The 23,431-nt window shown below is 41.1% G+C and overlaps 1 protein-coding gene across 5 annotated transcripts in view; it reads left to right on the forward strand.

Annotated features, from left to right (window-relative positions):
• The first annotated feature begins 259 nt into the window (after positions 1 to 259).
• The window catches only part of FAM135A (family with sequence similarity 135 member A), a 126,848-nt gene continuing 103,676 nt past the window's right edge, over positions 260 to 23,431 (forward strand). For 4 of the 5 annotated variants that reach the window (XM_062186337.1, XM_062186335.1, XM_062186338.1 and 1 more), the window contains exons 1-4: positions 260 to 513; positions 2,125 to 2,213; positions 17,470 to 17,563; positions 18,937 to 19,049. In XM_062186337.1, coding sequence (XP_062042321.1) covers positions 18,973 to 19,049 — 77 coding nt within the window. In that variant the 5' untranslated portion in view covers positions 260 to 513; positions 2,125 to 2,213; positions 17,470 to 17,563; positions 18,937 to 18,972. The remainder of the gene's footprint in view (positions 514 to 2,124; positions 2,214 to 17,469; positions 17,564 to 18,936; positions 19,050 to 23,431) is intronic. The other variant, XM_062186336.1, reaches the window with a different exon arrangement.

The raw sequence follows: 23,431 nt of genomic DNA on the forward strand, positions 1-23,431 counted from the left end.
AAACCCACAGCCTTGCCCTTTGCTCGGGCTCGCGCTTTTTATTGACGCAAAACTCCCATTCTCGCGGGATCTTGGGAGCGAGAGCCGCGCAGGGCGAACGAATCTCGAAATCTCAGTTGGCGCTGGAAGCGGAGCGGCCGCTGGGGCTCCTGAGGGCGGGGTGCGGAGCTTGCGAGGGGCGTGGCCTCGTCTCCGAGAGAGGAGGGACGAGGCGGGAGGGGGAGGTGAGAGAGACCGGGGGCGGGGCCGTGCGGCCAGGGACCTGTTGATCGCAGGTAGAGCCGGCTGGCCCGGGATCCCTCGGGAGTGGGGCGACTGCGCATGCTCGTTAGTGGCGCTGGGCCAGTCGCGGAGCGGCGGTGACAAGCAGGCTGCTGGGTTGCGGTTGCTGCGATGGCGAAGTGAGGGGGCCCCGGACGGGATGGTGCTGACCCGGGTAGGGCTTTCTTCTTGCAGCTGGACGACGAGCTCCTCCGTCCGACGGGCGGGGGAAGAGGCCAAGCCCGGCGAGAGGTAAGCCCCTAACCCTCCTCTCCGGCTCCCCCGGCTCCAGACACCCGCGACCCTCCCTCCGTCCCTCTTTCCCAGGGGCCGGGCAGGAAGAGGCCTCCTTCTCCCCGTCCCGCGCTCGCCCGCTGCTGCCCGCGTCCCGGCTGCTCGCGGCCGAAGCCCGGCCCGGGCCCCGCTGAAGGTCGGCGGGGACGGCGGTGCTGGGCGCGCTCTGGGAGGCGAGGGACCGCGGCGCTGCGCTCGCCGGGCGCTCTCCACCGCGCCCGCCGCAGCCGCGGCTCCCTCGGCCGCCTCTTCCTGAGCCGCACGCCTCCCGTGCCCCAGCCTTAGCCTGCCCTGCGCCCCTTGCTCCAGCTTCGACCCTGCCCCGGCCCCGGCCCCTGCTTTACCTGCCTTGCGTGGTTCTGCGTGTTCGTCCCGCGCCTCCCACGTGCCTTTTCGCCCTGGTGGTCCCTCGGTTGGAAGCGGGGTACGCTTTTTTGCTCCCTTGGATTCCTTTCCTGTGGCTGTGCATCCTACCCAGTCTGGCGGTTCCCTACCCGGAGCGTCTTACCCTCGCCCACCTGGGTGCTCACTCTGTTAGCTCCACGATTGGTCTTCCGCGGCTTTCGGAACTTCATTCTCTTCTGTTGGTTGCTGTGTGTGTGTGTGTGTGTGTGTGTAAGCATCGCTTTGCCCCAGACTTGGTTCTGTGCCCCACCTTAGCTTCGGAGGCCCCTCTCTGGGTACCCTACTTCATCACTTACTGCCTAATAGCTCCTGCCTCCCTTGCCTTTTCCACCCTCGTCCCATTTCTGCTCTTTAATCTTGATCCACCTCTCCCCACCCCCAATCTATTTTCCTAGGTCGAGCCTCTTAACTTCAAACGTATGTTGTTGTTTTTTTCTCATTAAATCCCGGAGAATTCTTTCTAACATGCCCATCTATTCTCTTCTGTTTTCTACCTAAGCTACGTATCCACTCAGTATGTAGTTCAGCTTCCGATTTCTTAAAATCTCTTCATTCTTTCTTCACCACCTGGAAATATCATCAAACGAGTGACGGTAGCAATAAACCTGTTAAACTTCGTGACTGATGCATTAATTTTTAAGAATTATGTTTATCTGACATTGACTCAGGAGAAGGAGTTCAAGTTCAGATTTCAGGAAACTAACGAAGGGCTGAGATTTGCTAAAGGTGAACCTATAAACATATGCTGAACACTTGAAAATTTTACTGTCCTCCAGTAAGTGTAGTTATCTGAGAAGTAATCTTAAATGAATTTTAACAAAATGTATTATTAGACAGTTTAAACTTTTGCTGTTGCAGTTGATTGCATCATTTTCTTGAGAGTCTGTTCCCTTTAATAAATGCATATAATTTCTGCTAACTTAAGAATAAAGTTAGTATGCTTACTGAAGGAGAAATGTGTGAGAACAGAAGTATGACATTTTTGAGTTGGGCAGAACTTTTTTCTAAAGAGTTTTGGGAAAAAAAAGTTTTGGAAATTGTTTCCTTACTTTATTGTGATAAAGACTTGGTTTAAGTAAAACGTACCTCTGTATAAATATGCTATCTTATTTTGGAGGCATCTGCAGAAGCAACTACTTTCAGTGAAGTTTGCCTTTGTTCTAGGGTCGAAGATCATCTGGATTATGTATTTCGTTCTGGAATCTCAAAGCAGTCCACAAACAGTAAATTCTTCCTTATGTTGTCTATGTCAGGTAGGAATTAAGTTTTTCTGTTTCTACGAAGGGAAATCCCAAGGCAAAAGGAATGTAGTTCTTTATTCAGAGTGACTTGAGGTGAACATAGGAAGATCTTTAGTATCATTAAACCACACTTCTCTTAGAAGAACCATATTGTGTATGTTTAAGAGGTGATGAACTCCTCAGCCTTTAAGATTTTTTTTAAATGATTTTTCAAATGCATATGGAGAGATTATTGCTGCTTCTATAAAGAAACTTCCTCTTTCTTGAAAGGCTGGTGTTTTTATTTTTAGGTAACTATTCATTACAAGAAATAAATATAAATGCTTGGTATTTTTAGTAAGTTGATTCTGTGCTCTTAGAAATTAAAGTAAGATAAGTGGTAGACAGTGGCAAAGGACTATAAGTCAGACGTTCTAAACTCTTATGACTCATGACATTAGTTTGCAGAAGCCACTTAACCTCTGTACCTAGTGTCTCCACCTATGAAATGTGGATAATAAAGGTGGCCAATCAGTAATCTGTGAGTAGTGAAGCCATGATCATTTAAACTTGCTCTGGGCAACCACAGACAAAAATTGCTGCATAAATACTTATTTTTTTATCTCTTAATTTTAGACTTTATTAGAGTATAATTGACAGCTTAAATCTCAGCTCAAACTGGAACTTAGAATTTTTTGTTTTATTTCAGACTTTTGTGAAAAGTCTACTAGAATGTTAAAGTCTACTAGAATGTTAAAACTGAGAACTAACAGATCAATTAATGTTCATATATTGTGGCACAGACGCTGCAGCATTCAGTATGTACAAGGGATATACTCCTTTTTTGCCAGAATTTGAAACTGAAAAGAGATGTAAGAGTTGCATATATGTCTGTGGTTACCTTCTTAATTTCTGTTTCTTTTTATTTGTTTACTATAAATGTAGACCTTTGAGAATGGGTTAATAAATATGGTTGTTTAGGGGACAGAAATGGCAGTGATGGGGACATACAGATTTGAAGTGAGTTATTTTTTTCCTTTGAGGTTTTTTTTTTTTTTTTTGGTAGGAATAAATTAATAGGACTAAGAAGCAGAGAATGATATAGAAGAAAGCATTCTTAATGAAACTAATGATTTTCCCAAAAAAGTCACAAGGCACAAGCTGTTATATAGGTCTAGGTTTTTCAGAACTGCTGCAGCCCCACGATGCATTTCATCATTTAATTTTTAAAGATGGTGGCTTTTTTTTAACAGGTGTATCTTTGGTTAGCAATGATAATGCTAAATTTAAAATTACAAATCAGTCTCTTTTTTCTTAATAGAAATATAAATGAATCAGACATATTGTGCCGTTAAGTGATATCTCCTATTTGAATATGTAGCTCTTACTTTGACGAAACAGACTTTATGAACTGTCTCTCAGCTGAAAAACTGATCTGAGATTATAGCATATTCTTTTACAGTATTAGGTTTCTATATGAGCATCCAGAATATTAAAAGTTTTTCTAAATTATATTGTCAATATCGAAGCCTGTTAATCATAGTTTGCAATATTTCTGTTAAGTTTTAGGAAATGTCCTTTTGCCACAGTTTTTAATTGGATTAGATTAAGTATGCCCCTACCCCCTTTTTTTTAAATCCCCTTGAATTTCCCTTGTAGGATGCAGCCACTTCATTCACTGTTATCTGCATTCATGGTTATCTTGAGCGTTTATCACAGAGTGATAACTGCTCTTTGATGTTTTAAAATTGCCAGTAAGTCATTGGAAACATTACTAAGTTCTCCACAACAAAATCGGGACTTGTTGCCTACTACAACTTAAGACTATGGAAGCCCGTGTACCCTTTGCCTTAGCTTTTGTCTTTTGGAATTGAGAGCTTGAATACTCTCCTTACTTACCTTTACTTTATGAATGAAAAGTGTGTTTACCCCCCTCCCAGGCAGATGCAGTTAAAATGTACACTGTCGCCAGACCATTTCTGTAAAATTAATAATTGTTTTGTCATAGTATAAATTTGAAAAGTGGAGTGACAGAGCAAGAAGAGAGAGAGAGACCTCTGTCTGCTGGTTTGCTCCCTAAATGTCCTCAGCAACCAGCCAGATTGGTGTCAACCCAAAATGAGGAGCCAGGAACTCCATCCAGTTCTCCCACATGGGTAGCAAGGAACCCAAGTACTTAGGCATCATATGTTTTACCTTAGGCACATTAACACGCAGCTGGATCAGAAGTGGAGGCAAGACTGAATCCCTGGCACTTTGATATAGGATGTGTGTGTCCCTGGCGGCAGCCCAACTGACTGTACCACAAGGCCCACCCCTGTAAAAGTATAAAAACAGAAGAATACAAAGATGCATGTGAAGGACCCTTTTTCAGTAGATGAGTTCTAGACAGGGGGAGTCAGAGAACTGAAAAGAAATGAAATCAGTAAAGTTATTTGAATTGACAGTTGAAGTACTCACTGGTCTTTTCCTGATTTTCCCCAACACTTAAGATGGTCCTAATCTTTATAACACTTAAAATCTCCGTTTGAGGTCATATGGCCTGTAAATGAAAATATTTCCAAGCTGTCCTGATGAAACTTATAATAGCACATTCACTTCAGCTGCATTACTTTGAGTAGATATTTCCTTGAATAAAATCATATTTTTAAGTTGAGATGAAATAAAACTACAGTGTTACCTCTGTATTAACCATTATGTACCAAGTTCTGTGTTTAGTGCTTGGAATATATATTAACTTTTTAAGGCCTACCATTTAAGTTAGGAGTATTACTTCCACTTGAGAAAACTAAGGCTTCAGCAAACTTCCTGGTAGACTAAAGCAAGGAAGCACAAGATGTCAAGACAATATTGTTTAAGACTATTTTTTAGAAACAGGATTGTAATTCTTATTCTGGCTCTCAGCTTTGTTTTATGTTAAGATAACCAGTTAGAAAAATATTTTGAACAATGCTAGACAGATAGCAGAACTAGATCATAGATGATGACTGTGGTTCTTTCTTAATTCATCTTTCTTTGAAAAGGAATAACAAGTTTTTGGTGATCTTGGATATTTTGAGATTTTTAAGGTATATAATAACATGACATAATCAAAGTCATTCCATTTTATGTTTTTAGTAGGTTTGTTTTGTAACAAGTGTGTCTAAAATTAGTATGAACTGCTTTTAATAAATTAAATACTATTTTCCCATAATCCATATAATGTCAGACGTAGCTTTCATTGTCATATGTTGAGCAATAAAAGTTGTTTATTTAATGCACATGTAATGAATGAACCATGAAAATACTCTGAGTTTACTAAAGTTCCTGCTATATTATGTTTAAAATTCTTTTTTATTATGGATTTTCCATCATGTTGATATAGCTACCCAAAATTAACCATGTTTTTTTTGAGTTTTTTTTTTATTTTTAAGATTTACTGGGGCTGGCGCTATGGTATAGCGGGTAAAGCCACCATCTGCAGTCCTGGCATCCCATATGGGCGCCAGTTTGAGTCCCGGCTGCTCCACTTTTGATCCAGCTCTCTGCTGTGGCCTGGGAAAGCAGTAGAAGATGGCCCACATCCTTGAGCCCCTGCACCCGCATGGGAGACCTGGAAGAAGCTCCTGGCTCCTGGCTTTGAATCGGGGCAGCTGCGACTATTGCGCCTCTCTGGGGAGTGAACCAGCAGATGGAAGACCTCTCTGTCTCTCTCTCTCTGTCTCTCCTTTTCTCTGTGTAAGTCTTTCAAGTAAATAAATAAATAAATCTGCCTTTTGAGAGGCAGAGTGAAAAAGGTGCGAGGGAAGAGATGAGGGGGACAGAGAGAAAATCTTCCATTTGCTTGTTCACTCCCCATATGGCTACAGCAGTCAGATCTGTGCCAGACAAGAGTCAGGAATGACTTCCTGGTCTCCCACATGGGTGGCAGGGGCCCAACCACTTTGTAGCAGTAGCATTAGCAGGAATTTGGATTGAAAAAGTGGCCAGGATTTGACCTGGAGCTCCAATATGGAATGCCAGTGTCATAGGTGGCAGCTTAATCCACTATGCCACAATGCTGGCCCCTGAATATTTCTTAATTCAAATGCCAATTCTAAGCTACATAACAATTAGGAAACAACTGTTTAAATACAACTGTTAAAGAGATTGGACAAGAGCATTGCCTTTAAAGTACAATTTTGTGCTTGTGGGCATCAGATGAGAAACTTGAAGATTTTATAATTAGGAAATAATGTTAATTACTTGACAAATTGAATATAAATTGTTTATTGAGTGGGGTTTTTTCCCCACTAACATTCTAATTTCGGTTTTTCTTTTGGTGGGAGCACATATATCAGTCTCATTGACTATTTCCTCCAGCAATTTGGATATGGATTTTAGAGGTATGCAGGTGCAGATATAAGGCATAAACTTTGACACAGTCTAACTTTTTTTCCTTTTTATTCTTTTCTTACTGTGTGACCTTGGATATGTTAACTTTGTTTCTTAGTTTTATTGCCTATAAAATAGAGTAATAATTGCAATTTAGATTTTTACAAGAATGAAATGAAATAGCATAATTAAAGATACTGGTGCAAGAGTGTGTGTGCCAGTTTCAGTGTCTGTATTTGGTTTTTGTTTTACATTGCTATTTGGTATGTATTTTATATCATTAACAGAGAAATTGCTTTTTAAAATGTAATTTTTCAAGCTTTTCTCATGTTTTCCTTTGAGTCTCTTCTTTTTCCTTTCCCCAAGGAAAAAACATAGTACTCTGTTTTCTTAAGTAGAGTACTATTTAATTTAATTTAATTTCTGTAATTTGTGCCATGTGATGTATTGCTGTCCCTCAGGAACTCATTTTGATATGTGAGGAGAGGCAGCAACACTTTATTTTTTTCTTTTTAAAAGATGTACGTATTTATTTGAAAGAGTTACACAGAGAGAGAAGGAGAGGCAGAGAGAGAGAGAGAGAAAGGTCTTCTGTTTGCTGGTTCACTCCTCAACTGCTGCAACTGCTGAAGCTGGGCCAATCCAAAGCCAGGAACTAGGAGCTTCTTCTGGGTCTCCCATTCAGGTGTAGGGGCCCAAGATGATCTTTTATTGCTTCCCCAGGCCATAGCAGAGAGCTGGATCAAAGTGGAGGAGCTGGGACTCGAACCAGCACCCATTTGGGATGCTGGCACTGCAGGCAGCAACTTTACTCTCAATGCCTCAGCACCAGCCCCCTTGAACACTCTCTAGATAAGTGATTTTCCTTCAAGTATTTTCTTTGCTGTAATCAAAAGTCAGTTTTGCTGTGAATCACTTTTTAAACTGAGATATGTTACTGGTAAAAGTATGTTGTGCATGTGTGAATTTAAGGCAGAAAGAAGGTTGAAAGCCATCTGGATGGTGGTAATCTTCAAAGTCAGATAAGTGACTGATGGCTTGTCCATTTTAGAGCAAGATAGAATCCAGGGTTTGGCACTGTGGCGTAGCTGGTAAAGCTGCTGCCTGCAGTGCTCCTATCCCATATTGGCGTACGTTTGAGACCTGGCTGCTCCACTTCCCATCTAGCTCTCTGCTATGGCCGGGGAAAGCAGTAGAAGACAGCCCAAGTCCTTGGGCCCCTGCACCTGCATGGGAGACCGGGAAGAAGCTCCTGGCTCCCGGCTTTGGATCTTTGCAGCCAAAGGGAGTGACCAGTGGATGGAAGACCTCTCTCTCTCCCTCTCTGCCTCTCCTCCTCTATCTGTGTAATTCTGACTTTCAAGTAAATAAATACATCTTTAAGGGAAAAAAAAAGATAGAATCCAGTGACAGTGTGCTTAGTTCCTGCAAGAGGGACTTTACAAAGATGGTAAGGTGTCAGGGTCTCAACCAGCCAAAAAGGGAACTGAATGTATATTGGGAAATAAAATCATAGCTCAGGAATCCAGATGAAACTGATCATTGCAGACTTGGTCAAATGGCCAAAATGTACAGGTAGCAAGGTTAATACAGATATTGCTGGCTGCTTGGTTATAGTTTGTTGCTGTGTGGTCTGGCTTGCTCACAGTTAGCTCAAAGACTGTAAGGGCCAGAGATTTATGTGAATTGGAGTTCTGTATCCTAGGTGAGCGACATTCAGGAAAGGTGGCAGTCAAGTATACCTTCACCACAGACCTGTCTCCCTCCTCTCCTCAATCTGCTAGAGATTGTCATAAGAATCTTTTATTCACAACAAAACAGCATGCTGACGGCTTTAGGAGTGCTTCTGTTTTGGGCTTACAACTTTTTCCTTTGGCAAAGGCTCGAGAAATTGAGCCAAAATTACACTAGCTAATATTTAATGTATTGAGTTAACCTCATTCTAGATCTAGGAAATTTTTCTATTCCTATATTCCTATTTAGCATTTTTAATTTATTTATTTTTATTTATTTATTATTTTTTTTGACAGGAAGAGTGGATAGTGAGAGAGAGAGAAAGAAAGGTCTTTCTTTTTGCCGTTGGTTCACCCTCCAATAGCCGCTGCGACCGACACACCACACTGATCCGAAGCCAGGAGCCAGGTGCTTCTCCTGGTCTCCCATGCGGGTGCAGGGCCCAAGCGCCTGGGCCATCCTCCACTGCACTCCCGGGCCATAGCAGAGAGCTGGCCTGGAAGAGGGGCAACCAGGATAGAATCCGGCGCCCCGACCAGGACTAGAACCTGGTGTGCCGGCGCCGCAAGGCGGAGGATTAGCCTGTTAAGTCACAGCGCCGGCCACATTTTTAATTTAACTACACAATTTAGAAGTTATTCCTTTTGTTGGTCCCAGATCATAAATGTCAGTTTCAGTTCCCACATAACTTGTCATACTGTGAATTCCTCATCTGACTGAACGCGAATCTACTGTTCCTTCATTTGCTGTCAGTTCTAATATATCTGTCATAATGCAGGCCTCTCACTGCATTATGAACATTTAAAGGTATGTATTTTTTGTATGATATGGTCACTGAGTACAAGTTTACTACATTAGGTAACGATCAGTTAAAGAACTGAAGTTTTTCCTAAAGCTGGAGCAAGAAGTTAGTATGTTGTACTTAATGAGAAATGATGTATCATTTGCCAACATGGAGCCTTTCTGAGGGATTGTAAAGGATAGATTGGCCCATAGTTGAGTTTTGTCTCATGTAGTATCTTTTTGGGTATCATATTCAGTATATCAGTATTACAGACTCTGAACCCATTTGTCCCATGGTTGCCAACTTGGGAGCTGTGTCTCTTAGGATGTTTCCACATTCTCTTTTAGGTTCTGAAGCACTGATGGGTGAATTCTGAGTTCAAAGTTGTTAGCTGCTGTTTTAGGATCAGTATAGATGTCAGGAGCATCTCCCATATTTTTCTAGATATCCATGTCTGAACTGTCCTTTATGGACCGTAGTTATGTCTTTGCTAATCCAACGGGAGGGAGCATCTCTGTGGTCTTGGGAGCTATGCATGGTTTTATGTACCTAGAACTATGTCTGGGACAGTTATTGTATACTCCAACAGTTGAAGAGATGGCTTGATACTGGATCAACTGTGTTATCCAGTAGAAATATGTGAGATGTGTAATTTAAAATTTTCTAGTATCTACATTTTAAAAGTAAAAGTAAATAGGTAAAGTTAATTTTAGCGACTATATAAAAATATTCAAGATGTGGCCAGTGCCACGGCTCAATAGGCTAATCCTCCGCCTGCGGCGCCGGCACTCCAGGTTCTAGTCCCGGTTGGGGCATTGGATTCTGTCCCAGTTGCTCCTCTTCCAGGCCAGCTCTCTGCTGTGGCCCGGGAAGGCAGTGGAGGATGGCCCAAGTCCTTGGGCCCTGCACCCGCATGGGAGACCAGGAAAGCATCTGGCTCCTGGCTTCGGATCAGTGCGGTGCACTGGCCGCAGCGTGCTGGCTGCAGTGGCCATTGGGGGATGAACCAACGGAAAAGGAAGACCTTTCTCTCTCTCTCTCTCTCTCTCTCTCACTGTCCACTCTGCCTGTCAAAAAAAATTTTTTTTAAATGTTAAAAAAAATATTCAAGATGTGATCAATATAAAAATGTATTATTGAGTTTTCATAATCTATTTTTTGTGAAATCCTGTTCTATACATTTACAGCATACCTCAGTATACTTTTTTAATTACTCTACATTTTAAAAAAAATTTTATTTATTTATTTGAAAGGCAGAGTGTGAGAAAGGGAGAGAGAGAGAGAAATTAATCTTTCAGATCTGGGCCAGGCTGAAGCCAGGAGCCAGGAACTCTTCCAGGTGCATTAGGGGAGAGTTGGATTGGAAGCAGAGCAGCTGGTACTGCAACTGGGATTCCATCCAGCCTTCAGATATGGGATGCCAGCCAGCTTTGCAAGTGATGGCTTGACCCACTGTGCCACAATACCAGCTCTAGTACTCTACATTTTTAAGAAAGAAAATGTAGTTCTATCAAAACAATAAAGCTGTGTTTAATGGGAAGATATTTTATCCTGCTTCAGTGTTTGGATTTAAATTAATATAATTAAGTGAATTGAAATTAAAAATTAATTAAGTTCTTCCCATGCATTTCAATAGGCACATATTGGATGGAGCAGCACTGGAGGACCAAATATATTTCAGGTTACTTAGTAACTTTATTACCAAGTTAGTAAACCAGTTTCTCCTGAGTATTTACTAAGTAGTTGTCAAATGTTTCACAGTGTCAGGTTTGATTGGGAGAGAAATCTGTTCTTGTCTCTAAGGGCTTTTCAGCATAAGTTTTTCCATTTAATTTTTTTTTTTTTTTTTTTTTTTTTTTTACAGGCAGAGTTAGACAGAGAGAGAGACAGAGAGAAAGGTCTTTCTTTTTGCTGCTGGTTCACCCTCCAACGGCCGCTGCGGCCGGCGCGCCGCACTGATCCGAAGCCAGGAGCCAGGTGCTTCTCCTGGTCTCCCATGCAGGTGCAGGGACCAAGGACTTGGGCTATCCTCCACTGCCTTCCCAAGCCACAGCAGAGAGCTGGCCTGGAAGAGGGGCAACTGGGACAGAATCCGGGACCCCAACCGGGACTAGAGCCCGGGGTGCCGGTGCCGCAGGTGGAGGATTAGCCTAGTGAGCCGCTGTGCCAGCCTGTCTTTAACATTAGAGTTAATTCTTGTTTAGGATTCCAGTCTGGCTTCTTGGATTGGGGTTCATAGTTTATTCAGCTGAATTCTCTCTTAGTGTCCTATGAAATGGCCCAGGAAAGAGTGCTATTTGGCTAGACCGCCAGATTATTCAGGTGTTTGCCATTTTCCTAGGGCCAGCAAAACAGAATGAAGGATTTATTCTCAGGTAAGTCTGCTGATTGTGTCAAAGGCTCAGAGTGAAGTGAAGGTTCTGAGCCTGCCAGCAGGTTGTACAGCAGTGTCATGAAATTTATGATTTCTTGAGGATACAGAGTTCCTTCTAGCAGAGCCTATGCATTAGCTGGGTAAAAGGAAAGAAGTCCTTTCTACAGCTTTACTTCTTGAGAGGACAGACCAGAGTTTTCCTGGTTTACGAATGGCATAAAAAATCCGTCAGAGATTTCAAATTGTTAGCACACAGGTTGACTATTGCTCTGTGGTTCAATTTGATGTGGAATACACAAGTTTTTCCGTTTGTCTTTTAAATAGTTGGCAACATCTAAAATTAAGGAGAGCAGGCAGACCTTTTTGCCTTTAGGAAAAGAAAAAAAAAAAACAAAACTTATAACTTCCTCATGAAAACTTAGAATCCCCTGATAGTTATTAGGGCAGCAAAGATTGGCTGGAGCTAAGTAGTAGTTGCCTCCTATAGATGGGGAAAAAAGTAGTTTATTTTGACTCTGAGAGACTGCTGAATTTCTTTTCCTTTTTCCATTTTTTTAATTATTTGAGAGGCAGAGTTACAAGAGTCAGATAGAGAAGTCTTCCATGCACTGGTTCACTCCCCAAATGGCTGCAACAGCCAGAGCTGGGCCTATCTGAAGCCGGGAGCCAGGAGCCAGGAGCTTCTTCCGGGTCTCTCACGCGGATACAGGCCATCTTCTACTGCTTTCCCAGGCCACAGCAGAGAGCTGGATCGGAAGAGGAGCAGCCGGGACTAGAACCTGCGCCCAGATTGGATGCTGGTGCCACAGGTGGAGGCTTAGCCTCTTACAACACAGCAGCAACCCCTCCTTTCTTCTTGATCTACTCTCCTTTTCTTTAGCTCCTTCTTTGAATTTTTTATTCTATACATGGAAATAAAAATAATTCTTCTTTCCTGCTTGATTTTGTTTTAAGAGGAAGGATAAAAAACAGATTTGTCAGCAACCCTGTCTATAAGGGGGACTTCAACAAATTCATGTAAACATTAGATAAAAGATAACATGCATTTTCGGTGAACTTTTAAAGATTCCTCATGTATCTGTGCACATATGTTTTTTTTTTTTTCCATTTAGAGGATGATCAATAAAAGAGGTAGATTTAAGGAAGACTAAGCAATAATAGACCTAAAAGTATAGCAGAATGCAAGAGTAGAGGGTACTGCTAGCAGGTCTTGAATTTACAAAGATTAAACCTGAACTTATAAAGGAATATCATGACCAAAATTTATTCTTGCATGTCTATTTTCAGTATATCAGTGTACTAATGCCTTTCTCCAAGTTGTTTTTGTTTAAATAGGGGAAAAATAATATTTATGGAGTTTTTTAAGATTTATTTTATTTATTTGAAAGAGTTACAGAGAGAGGTAGAGACAGAGAGAAAGGTCTTCCATCCGCTGGTTCATTCCCCAGATGGCCGCAACGGCCGGAGCTGAGCCCATCCAAAGGCGGGGGCCAGGAGCTTCTTCCAGGTCTCCCACGTGGGTGCAGGGGCCTAAGGACTTGGGCCATCTTCTACTGCTTTTCCAGGCTGTAGCAGAGAACTGAATCCAAAGAGGAGCAGTGGGGACTAGGACCAGAGCCCATATGGGATGCGGGTGCTTCTGGCCAGGGCTTTAACCCACTGTGCCACAGTTCCAGCCCCATTTATAGAGGTTTTAATATTAATTTATTAATTTTTTCTTAGATATAAAATTGAGTAGCTACCATGTGTCAGGTGGTGAAACACAGCAGTGAACAGACTAGTCAGGATATCCTGCCTTCATGGAGCTTATGTTTTAGTGATGAAGAAATAATAAAAATTAATATGTAAAATCTTTAGTAAATTAACTCAATGTAAGTGCTGATGAAGAAAAGCAATAGAATGTTCCAGGAGCAGAGAGCTAAGATTTTAGTCTGTCCAAGAAAAGCCTAGCTGGGAAGTTGGTATTTGAGTCAAGACCAAAAAGAGGGAAAGGAATGAGTTGTGTGTATCTGGCAGGAGGGAGGAATGTTCTGGGGAATGAGTGCAGAGGCCCTGAGGCAGGAATACATTTGGTGTGTTTGAGGAATAGAAAGGAAGTAAGTGTGGCTGGAGTGGGCAGGGTGGTAGGATGGAGGTCAGAGAAGTTAGGGAAGATCCAGACTTCATAATGCCATTTTATAGGCCAGTGTTAGTCACTGTTACTAAATGAGGTGGGAAGTCTCTGAGGATTTGGAGTAAAGGAGAGAGAGTTCTGAAAATAGCCTGAAGAATAGGAATATATTACAGTATATAATTGGTGTATTCGCTGTATCAGAGTTATAAGACATGAAAAACGTCTGAACAGTCTAGGTAGGTAAGACACTGAGGAATCCAGAATCCTTCCATCTTTTTGCTTACCGTTCTTCAGAGCATTATCATAATCTGTGCCATCGAAACTAGATTTCTTTCAAGAAAAGTATTCCAGCCTATAAAAGGGAGGCAGATGAAGTCAGCACAAAGAATTTCCTTTTAAACAAATGAGGCAGGTGTAGCAGGTATCACTTCAGTTTACATTCCATGGGTAGAATCACTTGGCCACATTCCTGGGTGGGATCACTTGGCATCCAGAGAGGCTGGGAAATGGGGTCTCAGTCTGGTGACCCTCTAGCTGGGAAGAAGAGGAACATGAAAATGACAGTCTACCACAATCTGCCACTCTGGCCAGCCAGATATCCATGTGTCTCCTTCATGCTGTCTATTGGAAACGACACCTGCCTTCCCCTGGGGAAACAGTCCTAGGTGCCATCCATTTGTCACATTAATCCAGGCTCACTGAGGAACAGTACTGTTTGGCAGATCAAGTCCAGTGACCTATAAACAAAACATCATTTTCTGTTCTCTGTCCTTCCCACATGTACCCAGCATGTTGTAGTGGGCTGAGAAACAGGGAATGGCAATGAAATCTCCCCGTTGGGAAAGTGAACAATGAGAAATAAACTGAGAGCATTGCTGGGTTGGAAGGATGATGATTCCGTGTCCTGAAGTGGAATAATAACTTTAGTTCTCCATTCTGGTACGAATGTCTGCGTTTGCTGCCATTGTGATCCTTGGCTTTACTGACTGGACAGTTCTTCACATTAACCTCCACTGCCACACATGAAGGTAGTATTCAAAGTTGGGTCCATTTCCTTTGCCTACTTCCCGTAAGTTCCACTTTGCCAGCCTGCAGGTTAGCTTATATCTTTGACAGCTACAATTCTGTCAGAAATGTAATAGGATTCTTACATGTTTGCCTCCATTCAGTTCTGTGTGCCAGTAATGCTACCCAGTGTTTTTTCTGGATGTGGTCCATAAGTCTGCCTTACTTATTTCTCTCTGTATATACAATTTTTTAAAAAAGTTTTCCTTATTAGAAAGTCAGAGAAAGAGAGAGAGAGAGAGGAACAATAGACAAAGAGACCCCTTATCCACTGGTGTATTCACCAAATACCTGCAACAGAGATTGGACCAGGGCTGAGGAAGGGGCCAGAACCAAGAGCTGGGAATTCAATCCAGGTCTCCCACCTGGGTTGCAGGGACCCAGCTGCTTGAGCTGTGACTCACTCGGTGCTCCCCAGGGTCTGCATTGGCAGAATGTGGAATAGAAAGCCAGAGCTAGTATTGAACTCTCATACTCTGATATGAGACGCGGCCATCTTAACCAGCATCCTACTTACTAGGCCAAAGTTAGTCCTTCAGCATGTTTTAATGTTCTCATTTTAATGAGACACATCCTCATCCCTCCTTAATGGTCACTGTCTTGATGCTTGCTACTATGGACATTGGAGGAATAGCAGCATTGTTAATCTAATCTTAACCTAGTGTTAATCTAATTTTTGCTTTGTCATGGAGTCATAAAAGAATGCTATTGAAAAAGATACTTAATCCCGATGTGTGGTGGCTGCAAGGCCCCACATTTCTGCTGTCTTCTTTCCTTCCATCTTTGCTTACCGACTGCCAGTTCTTGTATAAGCAAATGAAACAGAGGACTACCAACACAAGCAATATCATGGCAGTTTTTATCCATTTTTCCAGAGGGCTATGGGCTTTTTATGGCTACTTAGTACTACAGGTTATTATAGAGAACAGTTTTTTTCAGTATAATATAGGTCTCTAGTATTCCAGTATTATGTTTCCCTGTTGTCTGGTGCCTAAACTAAAATAATGCCATGTATTTTAGGATTTTGTTACAGTAATACCTAATTCTGGTATTTATTTCCATATTAAAGAAGAGGCCATGGCCAGCGCTGTAGTTCACTAAGCTAATCCTCCACCTGCTGTGCCAGCACCCCGGGTTCTAGTCCCGGTTGGGGCGCCGGTCTGTCCCTGTTTCTCTTCCAGTCCAGCTCTCTGCTGTGGCCTGGGAGGGCAGTAGAGGATGGCCCAAGCCTTTGGGCCCTGCACCTGCATGGGAGACCAGGAGGAAGCACCTGGCTCCTGGCTTTGGGCCATTGGGGGGGGTGTGAACCAACAAAAGGAAGACCTTTCTCTTCTCTCTCTCTCTCTCTCACTGTCTAATTCTGCCTGTCAAAAAAAAAAAAAAGCCAAGTAGCTGTATTAGGGATCCACCAATAAAATGGTTTACATGATAAAACAGTCTATTTCTCTCCCTTGTAACAGGCTTACTGATCTAGGTGCTAGGGGTGCTGTGTTGCACAAAGGAAATGCAGAGAAGTCAGCTACCAAAATGTTGGGCATGAGCTTAAGCCCTAAGCCCCTATTTTAACCATTATGCTATACTTGTATATATTTATTGCTTCCTGATGATTAGTTAGCTCTTTGAGATCAAAAATTAAGCTGTACTTTGTGTCTATTGCAATTCCTAGCCTATAGTAGATATTCAATAAATGTTTGAATAAATATCTGTTTTTAATCTGAGTAAATTAAAGCATTAAGTTTTTATCAAACTTGCCTCAGGAAAGAACCATGCTCTAAATTTTGCACACAAAAATAGGTGTATAGAAGCTATCTTAGGATGTCGTTTCCATGAAGTAGAGAACATTTTATATGAAGATAGCCTTTTTTATCTTAGGCCTAGTTACTGCGTTGATAATGACAGTTATTGATGTGGTAATTAAAGTTTAGTGTAGTTGTTATGGAAGTTGGTAACGTCTACATACATCTTTATGATGAAGAAAAGAAAAGCTGTTGAATGTGGTTTTTATTAGCTGATAAAATAATATGCCAAGGGCAAAAGACATGTATTTTTAAATTTAAGCAGTATTTGAAATGTGAAAAAAAGTCACTTTAGCCTATTTAGGGAACTTTTTTTTTTTTAAGATTTATTTATTTATTTATTTGAAAGGCAGAGCTACAGAGAGAGAACAGAGATTGATCTTCCATCTGCTGGTTCACTGTGCGAATGGCCACAAAAGCCTGGGCTGAGCCAGCCAGGAGCTAGGAGCCAGGAGCCAGGAGCCAGGAGCCAGGAGCTTCTTCTGGGTCTCACGTGGGTTCAGGGGCCCAACACTTGGACCATCTTACGTTGCTTTCCCAGGCAGGGAGCTGGATTGGAAGTGGAGCAGCCAGGACTCCATTTGATGTCCTTAAGGGATGCCAGATGCTGCAGGCAGTAGCTTAATACACTAGCCAGTGTCAGCCCCTTGGGCAACCTTTTTGTCAAAATGTTTTAGATAGCTAATTTTGTATATACACACATACATATGTCTTACATATACACACACATTTATATGAATTTTCAGAAATCAGGGAGTTAAAAATTACTCTGAATTTTAAAAATTAATAAGCTTATGATGTTTTAGGTATTCAGGAAGATTGTTTCTGTGCCACTGAGCTAAGAAAGTGTTCCTTTGCTGTAGTACTTTGAAATATATTTAAATGACTCCTTAATAAAGAAATAATAGTTAATGTTGATATCAGTGAAATTGTAACTATTTTCCTAAACCTTATATAAATTGAGACTCAAATTATATAAATTGAGACTATTAAGTAACTAACAAAATATAGGGTTCCTTAAGGTGGACTTGTTTATGCCTACTATTTTGAGATGTTATTTTTTCTTATAGGACAAACGATATATTTTTAACAACGAGAATCAGTAACTAGAAGTACCAGATTGGTTTTCCTGATAATGTTAAAATGAAGTTTTGATCGGCAGAGGTAAGAATATGACATTTCTTTTGCATTTAATTCATCATAGATTAGAATGTGAGCATTTAGCAAATGTCTATGAAGAACCATTTCAAGAACTGAAAGGTCTGAAATTTTTACCCCATTTGCGAGCTAATAGATTAGTCTGGCTCAGTGCCATGTGTGTTGGCAGAATACGTGAGACTCACAGCTCAAAGAAAAGTTGTTTTATACTCACAGTAACAGTAGCTAGAGCACCGTTTAAAACCTACATACTAATTAGGTTGTATTATAGAATAGGGACCTGAATCTTTTACAATGGATAGTAAGCCCACCTGATTTTTGCTTTGATGGGAGAGTTTATTTCTATTGTACAGAACAGTAAATAAATCTGGCCTTTGTTCTAGTGTGCAACCTGCCTCTGACTCTCAAGACTGCTTGTCTTTGAAAAGATAGCTTGGAACAAAGGTTGTCTGTGTCTGCTTGCAAGACATGCAGCAACACCAAGGTTTCAGGGAGAGTTACCTTCCAACTGCTGTCTTTATTGTTTTTAAAATATGTACTGTTGTTAAGGATGATTGTTAAATTGTTAGGTTCAAATAGTGAAAAGATGGAAACCACTGAGATACCCAACAATGGATGATTGTATAAATTATTACATATCCCAGTGAAATAGTTATAATTAAAAAAAATTGTGAAACTACATTTATTCAGATATTCATGAGAAAATTAAGTGAAATAAGCGTATTATAAAATGTGTATATGGTTTGATCCCACTTTTATAAAAGTTATACTAAATGTACACACATAAAGAAAGCATACCAACGTGTGTATTTAAATGAATGGAGTTGTGTTTCCTCTTTCTCTTGTCTGGTTTTAAAAAATCTCTTTGAAAATGAATATTTTAGATTTTTGTAATGGAGGATACAAATATGTTTTATTTAAAATAGTATAGGTATTTAAGAACTCTTTCTTAACCTAGCAGAAAAATTTTATGTGGATTTATTTGAGATTAAAAAATGTTAATTCTCTTTTTGACTCTGGAATTACCTTTAAATTCAAGACAGAAATAGAAGAGAGTAGGTAGCTTAATTTTTTAAAAATCATTATAAGAGATAAAGTCAAAAGTCTCTCTTATTCCTTTGTTAAATTATTTATTATTACATAGATGTTATTGGGGAAACATTTTAGAAAAGCACTCAAACAGGATAATTTTTAAATTATAGAGAAAAGTGCTATTTAGAAAATAAAGATTCTGGTGCTGTTTAGTTGGGGAACAGTGAACTAATTTGCTCCGTTTTTGTCTTCTGCATATGTGTTATACTCAGGAATATATTTAAATAATAGTTTTATAAGTTAGCATCTTTATTTTGCTTTTCCTGATTTTTCCCTTCTTTACCAAGGTGCTGGTACAAGATTCTTCTGGGTATAAATTAAAAATGACTGAAGTTCAAGCAATGGTAGAATTCTCCGTGGAGCTAAACAAATTCTACAATGTGGATTTATTTCAGAGAGGGTGTGTATTTTAATGTGAAAATCTTATATTTTGCATAGGATAAGATGTAGTTTTAATTTAAACTTAATTGCATACTTTTGTTCAAGCATATGTAATGAAAATAATAAACTATATTCAAGTAATTGTTTTATCAGAGAAATTCTATTTGTTAAATACATAGTTAGGATTTCCTCACATGGATTTGGTGATAATGCAGAATATATGTAACATATTTATGAATTTGTTCTGAGCATTGAGAGGACTTTAATGAAAGTGTGTGTGAGATTCTATTTTTGCTCTTAATAGCTTGTAATGATGAAAATAATATATATACACAAAAGCAGCTATGTAGAAATAAAAAAGGCATAAATAATGATGCTTCAATAAGCGTATACAGGAAGTACTCTGGGAATCAGAGCAGAAAGCTATCTTTTTGGGTTAGTATCATAGGAAAGACATGGGGAACAGGATCAAAATATGGGTAAGATTTAGGGGCCGGCGCCGTGGCTTAACAGGCTAATCCTCCGCCTTGCGGCACTGGCACACTGGGTTCTAGTCCTGGTTGGGGCACCAGATTCTATCCCGGTTGCCCCTCTTCCAGGCCAGCTCTCTGCTATGGCCCCGGAAGGCAGTGGAGGATCGCCCAAGTCCTTGGGCCCTGCACCCCATGGGAGACCAGGAGAAGCACCTGGCTCCTGGCTTCGGATCAGCACGATGCGCCGGATGCAGCGGCCATTGGAGGGTGAACCAACGGCAAAGGAAGACCTTTCTCTCTGTCTCTCTCTCTCTCACTATCCACTTTGCCTGTCAAAAAAAAAAAAAAAAGATTTAGGGAAAGGATTAAGTGAAAGAGGCCTTTAGTCAAAGAGAGCAGTACGAATCATGTCTGGGAAATACGAATGAACATTTTTTTAAAGACACATTTTTATTGCTATTTTTTTTTCCAGTTTATTTGAAAGGCAGAGAAAGAGATATTTCACCTGCTGTTTCACTTCCCAAATGCCTGCCACAGTCAGGGCTGGACCAAGCCGAAACCAGGAGTTAAAAACCCTAAGTGGCAGGGACCCAGATATTTGGGCGATCATCTGCTGCCTCCCAGAATGTGCGTTAACAGGAGGCAGAATAGCCAGGACTTGAATCTGGCACCCCAGTATGGGATGCTGACATTCCAAGCAAGGACTTAAACTGCTCTGCCAGATACATGCCCCATGAATGTGTTATTTTTGAGACTATTTAGGAGTTTGTATATTTTCTTGGAGAATTCTAAAAGGTAGTAAAGAAAAAAAGGTTGTGTTTGTGCAGGACTTAAAACGTTTGGAGAAAAATAACCATCAAGGGGCTGGCACTGTTTCTCACTTGGTTAATACTCTGCCTGCGGCACCAGCATCCCATATGGGCACCGGTTCTAGTCCTGGCTGTCCAGTCCAGCTCTCTGCCGTGGCCCGGGAAGGCAGTGGAGGATGGCTCAAGTGCCTGAGCCCCTGCACCAGCATGTGAGACCAGGAGGAAGCACCTGGCTCCTGGCTTTGGATCGGCATAATGCTGGCCGTAGCGGCCATTTGGGGAGTGAACCAACGGAGAGAAGACCTTTCTCTCTCTCTCTCACTGTCTAACTCTACCTGTCAAAAAGAAAGAAAAGAAAGAAAAATAACCAGCAGTAGTTTCCAAGTAAAGAAAAGATTATTCGGCTGGTGCCACAGCTCACTAGGCTAATCCTTCACCTGCGGTGCTGGCACCCCAGGTTCTAGTCCCAGTTGGGGCACCAGATTCTGTCCCAGTTGCTCCTCTTCCAGTCCAGCTCTCTGCTGTAGCCCGGGAAGACAATGGAAGATGGCCCAAGTGCTTGGGCCCTGCATCCACATGGGAGACCAGGAAGAAGCACCTAGCTCCTGGCTTTGGATCAGCGCAGTGTGCTGGCTGCAATGCACTGGCCATAGCAGCCACTTTGGGGGTGAGCCAACGGAAAAAGGAAGACCTTTCTCTCTGTCTCTCTCTCTCTCACTGTCTAACTCTGCCTGTCAAAAAAAAAAAAAAAAGATTATTATTACTTCACTTACTATCACATGGAGATGGTGGTATATTAAATTTATGGAAAAGAAAAGCACAGGGAACAATTTAGAGGCACTTGTAGTAACTTAAAATGTAAATCTGAAGATCTGCTCTAAGAGTGGTGGTACTGAGGCTGACAAACAGGAGGGGTAGGATGGGAGCTTTTCTGTATTTCTGGCTTGGCTTTGCCATCTTCTTGAAAAAGTAAAAACAGCTGTGCTGTGCTCTGATGCTGTAGTGTCTCATCACTTAGCAGGCCAACCTGGGCTTTTTATCATAGCAGAGGCAGGAAGCCAATGAAGAGAGCAGAAGATGCAAGACCTTTGAATTGACACAGTGTTACTTTCACTGCTTTATGTTGGCCAAGCAAGTCAGGAGGCCTGGCTAGGAGTCCAGACTATTGACTTTTGGCAGGTACAATTCACTTAGAAAATGTTGTGGGCTTTCTGGATGGCTGATATATTCTGTTTTTATGCTTTAAAAATCATACCCACAATTGTTTTTTGACATATGCTTGCTCTCTAATATAATCCCTACTACTTGGAGACTTGGATTCTGTGCAGTAATGCCCATTAATTTCCTAAAAACCCTTGCGTTAAGCTGAGAGTTCTACTTAGACCCTGCCTTAATTCTTTTGGTGATTTTAAGAAAGGAGTCTACAGCTGAATCTTTGATTTGATCTTTTTCCACAAGTTTCACCTTATTTGGAAAATCTCTTAAGAGATGGAAACACTTATTTTCCATCCCAGCAAGTCCTGGTCCTTCTAGATTCTCATGTGAAATAACATGTTCTTTCTTTAGAACATCTCTTAGAGAACCTAATACACTTAGCTAAGAGTAACCAGATGGCATTTTCAGCATTCTCCCTGGAAATTAGTTTGCTGAAGTCCAAAAGTTTCTTTCGTACATTGTCTGACTTCTTTCAAGTTATTGTAAATGGGATATATCATCACAACATAACATGGATTACCAGTGTTCTAGTCTCCTATAGGTTTCATTATTTTTCTACCTTCTGTAATTGATAATTGGACTCCAAAGTCAATGACTACATTTTTATTATGGTATGTACCACTTTTAGATATCAATTTCTCTGTTAGCTGCGTTATTGAGGCGACATATATCTAACCATAGGTAAGAGCTAATGACAAGCACAAAGCCTCAATGACATTACAATAGTAAACATTTGTTTTTGCTTACAAGTCTGTAGGTGAGCTGAATGGTTCTGCTGATCTGGGCTAGCTTGGCTAATCTGCAGTCAGTCAGCTGGCAGGTTAACCTGGTGCTAACTAATGCAGATGGCCTCAACTAGACGGACTCAGCTGTGTTTTACAGTCTCTCGTTCTGTAGCTTATTCTCATTTGGAGGCAAGGATCCTAATCTATGCAAGAATACCTCTTAATATGGAAGGCTGGAACTGGCACACTGTGTCACCTCTACCACAGTGCATTGGCCTAAAAAAGTCATAAATAAGGTCAGCTGAGATGACCTTTAAGAAGGATGAAAAGTACATTCAAGTTCCTAGTGAAGGTCACCTTTTAAGAGGTGTAAATATAGTGAAGAGCAAAAAAAAAAATTTGGAGATATTTTTAATTTAATCTACATGTTCCATTTTGTGGATCAGTCTTTTGAAAATGTAATTTTTTTAATATAATTTTATTTTTTTAAAGATTTATTTATTTTTTTTTATTTTAAAGACAGAGTTTCAGAGAGAGGTAGGGCCAGAAAGAGGGAGAGGGGTCTTCCATCTGCTGGTTTACTTCCCAGTTGGCCACAACAGTCAGAGCTGTGTGGGTCTGAAGCCAGGAGCCAGGAGCTTCCTACGAGTCTCCCACATAGGTGTAGGGACCCAAGGACTTGGGCCATCTTCTACTGCTTTCCCAGGCCACAGTAGAGAGCTGGATTGGAAGTAGAGCAGCTGAGACTTGAACTGGCGCCCATATGGGATGCCAGAACTGCAGGCCAGGGCTTTAACCCACTGTGCCACAGTGCCGGCCCCTGAATTTTATATATACTTTTTTGTTGATGTGTAAAATATATAAAAAAGGGTATATAAATCTTACTCATACAGTTCTGTGAATTTTCAGAGTGAATATGCTTTTGTAATTGGCACCCAGGTCAAGAAATAGGACTTCTTAAGTCTCCCTGCCTTTCTGTTCATTTCATCTACCCGAGGAAACCACTATCCTCATTTCTTTTTTTTTTTTTTTTTTGAAATAAAAATTAGTTGTATTTCTCAAACACACTAACAATGTACATTCTTTTTATTTATTTATTTTTTTGACAGGCAGAGTTAGACAGTGAGAGAGAGACAGAGAGAAAGGTCTTCCTTTTTCTGTTGGCTCACCCCCAAAGTA

This window comes from Lepus europaeus, chromosome 3 (genome assembly GCF_033115175.1).
Source record: "Lepus europaeus isolate LE1 chromosome 3, mLepTim1.pri, whole genome shotgun sequence".
Classification (NCBI taxonomy): Eukaryota; Metazoa; Chordata; class Mammalia; order Lagomorpha; family Leporidae; genus Lepus; species Lepus europaeus.